At 36.1% G+C, this 11,564-nt stretch overlaps 1 protein-coding gene and 1 pseudogene across 1 annotated transcript; one reads left to right on the top strand and one right to left on the bottom strand.

Moving 5' to 3' along the window:
* The first annotated feature begins 1,537 nt into the window (after positions 1-1,537).
* Positions 1,538-9,933, top strand: LOC123646518 (annotated as a pseudogene).
* Positions 9,934-10,917: 984 nt separating this feature from the next.
* On the bottom strand, positions 10,918-11,254 carry LOC123641770 (28S ribosomal protein S33, mitochondrial-like). The gene has a single exon (XM_045556712.1). It carries the CDS (start codon positions 11,252-11,254, stop codon positions 10,934-10,936), a length of 321 nt encoding a protein of 106 aa, XP_045412668.1. The 3' UTR covers positions 10,918-10,933.
* Between the last annotated feature and the right edge of the window lie 310 nt (positions 11,255-11,564).

The raw sequence follows: 11,564 nt of genomic DNA, 5'->3' as shown, positions 1-11,564 counted from the left end.
ATATTAATTATCTAAACATATCAATTAAGAAACAGAGATTGTCAGAATGAAAAAAAGTACAATATACTTCCCACAAGAAACTCACTCTAAATATAACAATATAGTAGGTTAAAAATGAAAGAATGCTCTAGCCTGGGCAACAGAGCAAGACTCTGTCACACACACACACACACAAAAATGAAAGAAATAGAAAAACATATACAATAAAGACACTATTCAAAAGAAAGCTGAGTGGCTAGATTAATATAAGACAAAGTAGACTTCAGAGAGAGGAAAATTCCTAGGGATAAAGAAGGACATTACATAATTATAATAGAGTTAATCATCCAAGTAGACATAACAATCCTAAATGCATATTAACAACAGAGCTCCAAAATATATTAAGTCAAAACTGATGGAACTGGACAAATAAAAATTATAGTTGAGGACTTCAACTCAACTTTTCTTGTTCTATCAACTCAGCAATTGATAGAGCAAGTAGAGAGAAAATTGGCAAAGATAACACCATCAATCAATTGAATGTAATTGACATTCATAAACTCCACCCAACAATAACAGAATATGCATTTTCTTCAAGTGCACCAAGAGCATTACCCAAGACAGATAATATTGTGTTTTTTGTCATAAAACAAACTCAGCAATCAAAAAAAATGGAAATTGTATAAAACATAGCCTCTGAATATAATAGAGTTAAACTAAAATGAACCTGGTAATTCTAAGTTTTAGCTGCTAATGGTAGAGTTTGGTAGATAAGCTCTGGATTAAAATAAAAGTGAATTTGAATTCTGGTTCTATTACATACATTTTTTTTGGAACCTTGAACAATTTATTTAATTTCTGGTTGCTGTATTCTCTAATTTATAAAATGGGCTTAATAATTATCTATACATTACAATATTGTCAAGATTAAAGTGATGATAATACATTTACATAAAGTGTTTAGGACAGTTTCATCACTTGTGTGCAGTTTTTTTTTTTTAAGAGGTGGGGTCTTGCTATGTTTCCCAGGCTGGACTTAAACTCCTGGGCTCCCGTGACTCTCTTGTCTCAGCCTCCTGACTGCAGGTGCATGCCTGGCTCACCTGTACGTGTTTAATTAGCTACTATTATGGGAAAGACCTTTGCTTGAGGCATGATTATTGATAACAAGGGGTGGCAGCAGCTGTTTGATTTTAAAGCAATGAAAGGTGTGATGAATTCCTTGCCATTGATCTAGCATAACTTATTTACTTTAGCATTAATAACTTTATTTTAACATTTTTCTTGAGTATCCACATTTGTCATTGTAAAAACATCTTTATTGGGGCGTGATGTTGGAGGGCTGTTGGTAGCAGCTTGGAGAGGTGCTCCTTGCTCTCTCCTCGGTCTCGCTCTTGCTCGTTTCCCCCAGCTCCCTTCGGCCCCCCGCCCCTCGCCTGTCTGTGGGAGTGTGTGCAAGGGTGGGGGTGGGCGTGGTGGGAGGGAGGCATTCTTGTCCCGAGCAGCCCTGTGGAGGGAGGAGGGAGGCCGCGGGGGCTGCAAGGGACTCCGGGAAACCATGGACTTTGACAGGCTGTAGGAGGTGCTGGCAGATTTTGAGAAGGGGGTGGGGAAAGGAAGTTTGTTCAGTCCTGGATCGGTTTCTTTGTCATGTAGCCAAGACTGGAGAAACAATGATTCAGTGGTCCCAATTTAAGGTCTATTTTATTTTCAAACTGGAGAAAATAAATGGATAATTTCAGAACTTGAGCTCCCAAATCTCTGTTGAGGAAAAGAACACTGAAAATTGTCACTGGATTTAATGGTATCCCTTTTACTATTCAGTGACTATGTGAATTGTTAACAGATCCAAGGAGAAACTATACAGGAACAGACAAATTTCTCAGAGGAGTAGAAAAGAATGTGATGGTTGTTAGCTGTGTTTATCCTTCTTCAGAGAAAAACAATTCCAATAGTTTAAATCGAATGAATGGTGTAATGTTTCCTGGAGATTCACCAAGCTATACTGAGAGATGTAATATAATCGACCAAAGGTTTCTTTGTCAGCCCCCAAGACAACAAATGGTTTGCCTGAGAGCACAGGCAAAAAAGAGTCAAACTGACAGCTAAATAAAGAGAAAAATCACAGGGACTCTCTGACCTCTGAATCAGAAGTTTCTTCAGTGTGCCCCGTAAAAAATAAACACCCAGATGAAGATGCTGTGGAAGCTGAGGGGCATGAGGTAAAAAGACTCAGGTTTGACAAAGAAGGTGAAGTCAGAGAAATGGGCAAACAACTGCCAGTGAAATTTCTTCAGTTATAGTAGAAGAAACAGAGGCATCATCTTCATCTCAGGATAAAGACAAAGAAAGTAGTTGTACCATGCAGCACTGTACAGAAAATTATGAAGAAGAGGATGAAGAGGAAGAAGAAGGTATTTAGAGACCATCTGTAAAAGGGTGGAATAAGAAGATCTTCAAATTCTTGTACTTCATTATTTTCCTGAAATAACATAATGGAACTCCTTATAATGCTGATGTTGGGCTTTTCTCCCACCTGTATGTAGTTGCTGCAGAATTTCAGGGGATATGATTTGAACTATAGAATATCTGAATTCATGAAACTTAACTGTGGAGATATTTCAAAAATAAAATTTAACTATAATAACATTTGCTTATTTCTAGAGTCTTTTATGACATCAAGAGAAATGATCCCAGAAAGAAAAAGCAAGGAAAAGAATCTGAAGATTCCTTAACTGTGAATGAAGAGACTTCTGAGGAAAATAATCCAATGGAGGAATCTGATCTGTCTCAAGATGAGAAAGATTTACTACATTCTGGAGGTAGTGAAAACACAGGCCCTGTAGTTCTTCTGACTGCCAGGAAACAGAAGAATTAATAGGATTCAATTCCTGAAAAACTGGAGAGATTCTCTCAGAATCATCTATTGAAAATGATGACGAAGCCACAGAAGTCACAGATGAACCAATGCAACAAGACTATTTGGAAACATTTAGATGCAGTATTTTACATACAATTCTGGTTTTAACACTGTATAAAACTTTTATGTAAAAGTGGACTTTTAGTTTTTACAAAAAAAGCAGGTTGTAAAATAAAGAGTTGTGCATGTAAGAACTGTGAATATCAGCTCCTCTGGGTCCTGCTTACCACTGACTTTTTTTTTTGGTCTGATCAGATCAGTGGTTTGTGTAGATTTTTTTTTAAAATTTAGAATTCAACTTTTTATACTGAAAAGTAATAATTATAATTTTAAAAGTGTTTTGAGATTATCACATTTAATTTATCCATATGCAAAAAAGCTTTTTGTCATGTTTGTTTCTGACAGCTCTAGCAGTTTTCATATTTTTGGTCATAGTTTCAACATTTTAACATGTGAATTATAGGGTTTCATGCTGGTTTCCAGATTTTATTGTTTGATTATGTACAATGGAACTTAAGTCATACATACATATTTATAATACTCTAAGGGGGCAAATGTTGTATTTTTCTGTTTGTATAGGAAAGAGATGAATACAGTGGATACTTTTTCTATTGGTAATGATTGAGTTCATTTCTTTTGGTAGACATTTTTTCTCTCTTCTGAGTAATTCAAATAAAACATGGCCCTTGTGAAACCCTGGAAATCTTAGGTCTGTTGAAATACCAGGTTAAACACATTCCAAGAGATCTGTTCAAACTGAAGTTCTTTTGTATACTTCTGAGGTGCCTGAGAAAAAAAGACTTCATTATTTATGAGAAAATGTGCTTTATCTTGGAAATTGTGTTCAAACATTAGCTTACTATCTTGTACAATGAATGCTTATGAAGCTGACAGACCATCTCAGAAGAACTGGGCAGGTTCCTTGAACTTTTGCTTGCTTTTCTGAACATTGTGAATATTACACATTTCCTTCTAAATTATTCTAGAGTATGCAAATGTCAATGGTATGAAACACCACTGTACTGGAAGAATTAATATATTACTTTAGTAATGTACATGAGCTAATGAGCTAATGACTAAAACTTATGGGGTGCATAGTAACCACCATAATTTGTACAACATTTTGAAGTGCATTAAATATTTCTGAACATGTTTCTTTGACAGCCAGTGTTATATTTTTCAGATCAACACAAAGCACAATGATTCCACTCAAGATTTGCAAATTCACATATTTGAAGTCATGCAAGCTGCAACTTCCTTGTCAACATTACTGGATGCCAAATTTATACCTGTTTCTTCAGCTGTACCTTTTGATCTTTAGAATTTTTTAATTTCTGTAAAGTAGATTTTGTAGAATGTAATATGTTTTCTGTCTTTGTGAAGTGGTGTATAATTATATAATTTCTGTGTGTAAACTGAATGCTTGGGCTTTCAATACAATATTCATATAAAACAATAAATATTAATGTTATTTTAAAAAACCACCAAAAACCAAACAAACAAAGAAAAAGCACAACCCCATCTTTATTGTGGATGACACTGGGACTGATACCCATTCCAGAGGCCAAACTTTGCCTGCAACTCACTGGTAGACCACATTTTTTGCAATTGACTCATATAGCCATCCCCTTGAGAGCCCCCACTTGATTAATTTTGTTAATAAAAGTGAAAACCAGGATTAGGAGAGAGGATTCATTCATTTGATATATTATTATTCAGCACTTACTTTGTAGCAGGCACTATGTTAGATAATGGAGAAACAGCAGCAGAATTTATGGTCTACAGGTGAAGCAAATACAGAAAATTATAATTAAATAAGCAATTATAATAAAAGGTATTGAATTGAAGTATAGTTTAATAGACAAAGAAGAATTACAGTTGCTATTCCATTACCCACCCTTGTAAACATTAAAGATAGAGAATTGGAGTAAATCAGAACAGTTGGCTGGGCTGGTGGATGATGGGGAGGATAGGGAAGGGAAACATCCCTCAGATGTGCCCTAGTGTGTTCATAATGGTGTCACAGGCCCAAAGAAGATTAGAACACACCGTTAAAAGCTCACCACCCAGATCATTTTTCAAATTTAGAGATGCCAAAAGAATTTAAGATTCCAGAATTAGGATCTCCTTGGTTTCTCCAAGCAAATGTGCTTACCAGCATTGCCAATATGATTTTATGAGTATTTGTCAAAAGCTAACCTGAACGAAAGACTATGTGAAAAGTAGAAAAAAAATTTATTGTAAAGAAAATCACTATCTATAACTAGAGTTTAATGTCATATTACATTGTGGTTTCCAGTAATGTATCAGGAAACAGGTGTCTTATGAAGCCATAAAAGACAGAGATAGAACTCAACAGATGAAATGGGGTTGAATCAAATCTCATGTTCAGCATGTTTAAAAATGGTTTCTCAGATTAGGGAGGGCATAAGGAGCTGGACTAGAAAAGGAATACCAAAGAGTCAGATAACTGACTTTTTAAGCATAACAGGGAGAAGTGTGACTTTAGTTTTGGAATCCTTGAGTAAATAGTTACAGAAAGGCTAGGGACTTAAAATTAGTATGAGCATTGTCACTGGCTACTCTGTCAGACTTAGCACTTCGCTGTATGGGGCAATCAAATGCATTAAGAAGCTTGAATCAGTTTTACAAAAGGTTTCTAGTAGCAATGTGAAATTCTTTCTCAATGATAAATCTCCAAAGCTAGAAGAGCAGTGATCAAACCCATTAATAAGAATATAATTTTCCTGGGTTGGCGATACCTTATGGATTGAATATGATTGAATAAAAAAGAATAACTGTGTAGTCTATAAAGCTGTTGGACATTTTTAAAAATTAGAAGATTCCCAAAGGAGAACTTAAGACCTAACATCTGATCTTAGTTAAAATTCCACTGAACATTAGTATAAAGTGTACACAGGTACATTTATTCAATGCTTATAACAGCTAGTTAGATAGGTTATAATTTCCTTTTTTATAGATAATCAATCTGAAGCTCAGAGGGTTTATATGATTTACCAATGCTCAAATTACTGGCAAGTGGCAGATTAGGAATTTCCCCCTTTTTGGATTCTTCAGCTTCATTGGAATAGGACATAATTTGGATATGTAAATAATCTCTATGAAAATATTATTCAAAGATGCAAAAATTTACCACCATTTTCAGAGATATCATGCCTAGATGAATACCAAGTAATTTTGGCAGGTGTGGTGGCTCAGGCCTGTAATCCTAGCACTCTGGGAGGCTGAGGCAGGAGGATCACTTGAGGTCAAGAGTTTGAGGTTGCTATGAGCTAGGCTGTAGCCATGGCACTCTAGCCCAGGCAACAGAGCAAGAATCTGTCTCAAAAAAAAGAAAAAAAAAAAAAAAAAAAGAAAAATTAGCCCGGCATCATGGCACGCGCCTATAGTCCCAGCTACTCTGGAGGCTGAGGCAAGAGGATCGTTTGAGCCAAGGAGTTTAAGGTCGTAGTGAGCTATGATGACACCACAGCATTCTATCCAGGGTGACCAAGCGAGACTCTAGACTCAAAAATAACAAAAACCAAACTACCAAGTAATTTTATGTCAAGTGTAGGTCACACCTTGAGATCTTGTTCCTTGATTTGGTAAATTTAAAAAAATGATTAGGTTATTAATACTATTAATAAATGGCATTGAAAGGTATTTTGTTTTATTTACATAAGTAATATGATCTTATTGTAGAAAAATTTGAAAATAGTAATAAGCCAAAAGAAAGATTCCAACCCTCAAATTTTTGTTCAGAGAAATCACTGATAAACTTTAGTGTTTATCTTTCTAGTGTTTAATATAAGTGTATATACATATATAAACTAAAATGTATACATAAAGAAAAATACCCAAATCTACATATAGATTTAAATATGCACATTTAAAATATATGTACATTTTTAATTTATATGCATATATTTATATATACACACATAAAATAATTGAGACTATTCTATATATTCTGCTTATATACTGAATTTTAAAAACTTACCATGGACATATTTACATTAAACAGTTATACATCTACACTATATTTTGTTATGACATTATTGGACACTTCAGATTGTTATTGTGAATAATACTGTAATGAACATCCTTGTAGTTATACCTTTTCCTAAATTCTCAGTTATTTCCCTAAGGCAAATTTCTAGGAGTGAGTTCTAATGACAAATTGTCCTCCAGGAAGTGGTATTTCCACCAGCAGTGTATAAGAGTTCTTGTTTTCTCACATACAACATGAGTATTTTCAGCATATCAGCTGGCATTTATTACAGTTCCTATGTGTTCACAGTTTTGTCCTACTGGGGATCTCATGTTCTAAATGGCTGGCTGATCCTGAGATACATATGGGTAATGGAGTGACAGGCAGACCAGCAGGGTTGCAAGGTTTAAACAAGATAATCCATGTACAGCATATGGCAGAGTATCTACATGCAGTAAATGTTAAGTATATGGTAGCTATTTATTATCGTCATGTTTTAGCTTGGAAACTTCCTCTTCATCTCCATCAGGAAAAGTCTTTCAGCATCCAAACAAAATACAATCTCCTTTCTGATATCTTTTTTAATTTCTCAAAGGTTAATTTAGACCCTTTTTCTCTGCACTCAGCACACTTTCTATATACTTCTGTTGTATGTCAGATCACACTGTAACGTAATTATTCTTTTATCTTTGACTCTCTCAGTACATTGTTAAAGGCTTGTGAATAAGGGCTATGTCTTATCTCTGCCCACAGCACTGGTCCTGACACTTGGTAGCAATGCAATAAATGTTTGTTAACATGAGTGAATGGATGAAAAAGCAAATGAATAAAAATTTTGCTTTTCAGATGAGTGACCCAAGACTTCCTCAGTACTCTTCATCACAGGATTTAAGGTGTGGAAGAAAGTGGATAAGGACTATCTATGGTCCTAGTTCCTTGGAAGTTGGCAATAGAATTAAGAAAGCTATGGGGAAAACTCTGGTTGAGGGTGTTATGGGAAGTGTCATCACAATACTTGTGATGTGTGGGTAAGAACTCCTTCATTTCTGCTTGTGTAGTTGGATTATGTCATTGAAGAAGAGAAACTTGCCAAGTTCTCCCAAGGAGGGAAAGCTAGCATATTCTCATGGGGATGTCTACCCAGACTACATTCCTTTTCCCTAATTCACATGGGTAGGCCATTTTAGTACTGTAATTCTACCACTTCCTGGCCATAATTGATTGAGTGAGGGTAGACACCTGACTCTGTAAGAGCCCATCCATTCATTGTACTGAATCAATTAGATTCTGTCCCTTGGGAATTAGGACTCAGAGCCTCGCTAGGCTCTGTGCTTTAAATCTGAGGAGATACCCTTAGATTAATTTAAAAAGTGTACCATTTTTACTTGCTATTCAAGTGGTGTTTGTTTTAATCTGAGGAATTTTGACCAAGGCAGTAGGATGGTTGATTTTACATGTATAGTAGAGCTTTGAAAAGTATTATCTATCATATTAATAGTAGTACTAAGGTTCTGTCCCAAAAGACATGTCAGAAGGGGTCCTGATAGTTGAGTGCCTTACGGGCACTTCAGCTAAGGGGTCAAGCTGGAGCTCAAAAACATCCTGTCTTGACTATGATTCAGATGGATGTTGGGGTATACCCTGGCCCCATGCTAACCCTGATGGAGCCCTGGGAATCTCAGAATTTCTGGACTAGCCTTTCATCTTAGCACATTGGTAGAGATAAGGATTACGATCCTTTGAATTGGAAGCAGCCTACTGATATAAGGGAAAAAGCCGCAAGGCTTGTGTAATTCCTGGGAAAAATTTAAAAATATCCCTGTGACTTATCATTTAGACTTTTGAGAGTGAACGGGGCACTATTAATAGTTATAACAGAACAACAGTCATAAAGTGGAACTGTCTTTGGCAAACAAGGCTATAGTGTCACCGTATCTCTGGGCAATTTGCAGTGATTTACATATATATTTAATTAATAAAGGTCATAAAAACTGGTATTTATTTATTTATTTTTATAATTTTTTTATTTTTGAGACAGAGTCTCACTCTGTTGCCCAGGCTAGAGTGCCGTGGCGTCAGCCTAGCTCGCAGCAACCTCAAACTCCTGGGCTCAAGCGATCCTACTGCCTCAGCCTCCCGAGTAGCTGGGATTACAGGCATGCGCCACCATGCCCGACTAATTTTTCTATATATATTTTTAGTTGTCCAGATAATTTTTTTCTATTTGTTTATTATAGATAGAGTCTCACTCTTGCTCAGGCTGGTCTCGAACTCCTGAGTTCAAACGATCCACCTGTCTCAGCCTCCCAGAGTGCTAGGATTACAGGTGTGAGCCACCACGCCTGGCCTGGTATTTATTTTTATTTGGGAGAACTCACATTATTGTTGTTTTGAAAACAAATTCTTATTCATTATAGATAAAAATTATAAAATGTAGATATGCAGGAAGAAGGCAATAAAAAATAACCCGTCACCCATCTCTCAAGGATAATGACTGTTAATATTTTGGCATACATCTTTCTATATTTTTCTATTTATTCATATAATAAATTTAAATAAAAATTAGACCATATTGTACATATTATTGTATAAATTGCTTTTTAATGTCCTTTCCATGTCTACATAATTTTTAATGATTATTTTCTGATTTATTTATTATGTGCCACAGCTCATTTAATAATCCCTATTCTGGACCATTTAGACTGTCTCCGGTTTTACTATTTGTGCTTTAAAAGACCACTCATTCTCTTGAGATATTTTTTCTCATGAAATGAATGTGGGGTAGTAGAGAGATGATTTGTACATAGGATCATACCCTCAGAGACCTCTCAGAAAGTGGGTTTCTTAGAAACCCACTATGAACTGTATACATAAGCCTATTAAGGCATTTTAAACTGGTCACTAAATCAAATGTAAGTTTTTTCTTTTTCTTTTTTCCTTCTTTCTTCCAGGAGGACAAAGGGAAGCATTTGGAAGCAGGGCCTGTGCACCCCCTTGTGTCACCTGGGTGGAATGTGCCGCCTGCATTCCCTCTACATAAGAACAGGCCTTGCCAGTGCTGAGGAGGAAGGAGGCTTTGCAAAGGACACCATAAAGGGAAATCAAAACACACAAAAAGACAGTGTAATTTCTCTTTATATCCATAGGGATTTTCTGTACCATGAAGTGATCTTGACTTTTGAGTACATTATTAGATAAGATTTTCTTTCTATTGTAGCCCACCTTTGGTACAATGCCATTTTGTATAATCAAAAAATTTTTTTTGACAGTAGCATATTCATTGAAAAGTATACAGCAATTATTATAACAAAAAAGATAACAATTGTTAACATTTTGCTGTATTTTCTTCTAGTAGTTTTCCTGCATATACAGATGTATCCATATATGTATGTAAATTATATAGTAGATAGTACACTATTATAAGGGTTTGCCTCTGCCTTTTTTTTTTTTAATTCTTTTTTTTTTTTTTTTTTTGAGACAGAGTCTCACTTTGTTGCCCAGGCTAGAGTGCCATGGCGTCAGCCTAGCTCACAGCAACCTCAAACTCCTGGGCTCAAGCGATCCTACTGCCTCAGCCTCCCGAGTAGCTGGGACTATAGGCATGCGCCACCATGCCCAGCTAATTTTTTCTATATATTTTTAGTTGTCCAGATAATTTCCTTCTATTTTTCAGTAGCGACAGGAGTCTCGCTCCTGCTCAGGCTGATCTCGAACTCCTGACCTCGAGCGATCCTCTTGCCTCGGCCTCCCCGAGTGCTAGGATTACAGGCGTGAGCCACCGTGCCTGACCTGCCTTTGCCTTTTAAAAAAATTTATGTATTCATTTCATTAGAGAATTAGGTAAACCTCAGATTACAAAGCCAAGGCCAAAATAATTTTGCAGTTAGAATGTGTTCAAGAAACCAGTTACGATTTAACTGGGTTAGACTTCAACACAGAGATGATGTATTCCTCCAAATAACCTTCACTTAGGAAGATTACGTTCCTCTAATATGTCAAAAGATGATAAATACACTTTCTTCTTTCTTGATGGACCAACACTATTTCTTTTTTGCTGCTCTTTTCTCTTTTCCTTTCCTTGGTTTCCCCTTTCCATGAAGGTTCTTTAGATGCATTTGCTCATCTCTAAAATCCTGATGCTCATCTCTAGAGAGGCCGAGAAATTGGAGTGTTCCCATGGGTGCAAGATAAGTGTTGTGATTTGGATACCAGTTGTAAGTCTCCTTCCTCTTTGCCAAAGGCTGTTCACTAAACAGTTTCAACACTTTATTGGACTTGGAATCAGTAAGCCTGTCAACTTCACCAAATAGGCGGGCACTCAGAGGAGACACATGCAAGGCATATTCTGAAAGTGAAGACATTTCTTGAGCAGCAAGGAGAAAGAGTCCCTGGACCTGACCTTCCGCACCCATGTGCCCTCCTCCTAGAAGGTCTCTTGCTTTTTTTAACTTGACATTAAATTGTTATCATAGGAAAGTCAGATTCCGTATCTATTTTGTTAACTGATGAATCTCCAGTGCCTAGCAGAACACATGGCATGTAGTAAAGCCTTGATAAATATTTATTTGATTGCTGAATTTTACTATGTCTTATAATTTACCTAACTTTTCCCCTGTTGTACCTGATTTCCAGGTTGTTCACAATTGTAAATCACATAATGATGAACTTTTT

This window comes from Lemur catta, chromosome 1 (assembly GCF_020740605.2).
Source record: "Lemur catta isolate mLemCat1 chromosome 1, mLemCat1.pri, whole genome shotgun sequence".
Taxonomy (NCBI): domain Eukaryota; kingdom Metazoa; phylum Chordata; class Mammalia; order Primates; family Lemuridae; genus Lemur; species Lemur catta.
The sequence above is the reverse complement of the archived record's forward strand: the minus strand, read 5'-3'. Positions and strand labels throughout refer to the sequence as shown.

Coding starts and splice junctions, on each gene's coding strand:
- LOC123641770 (XM_045556712.1), bottom strand. CDS start 11,254: ATGTCTTCACTTTCAGAATATGCCTTGCATGTGTCTCCTCTGAGTGCC.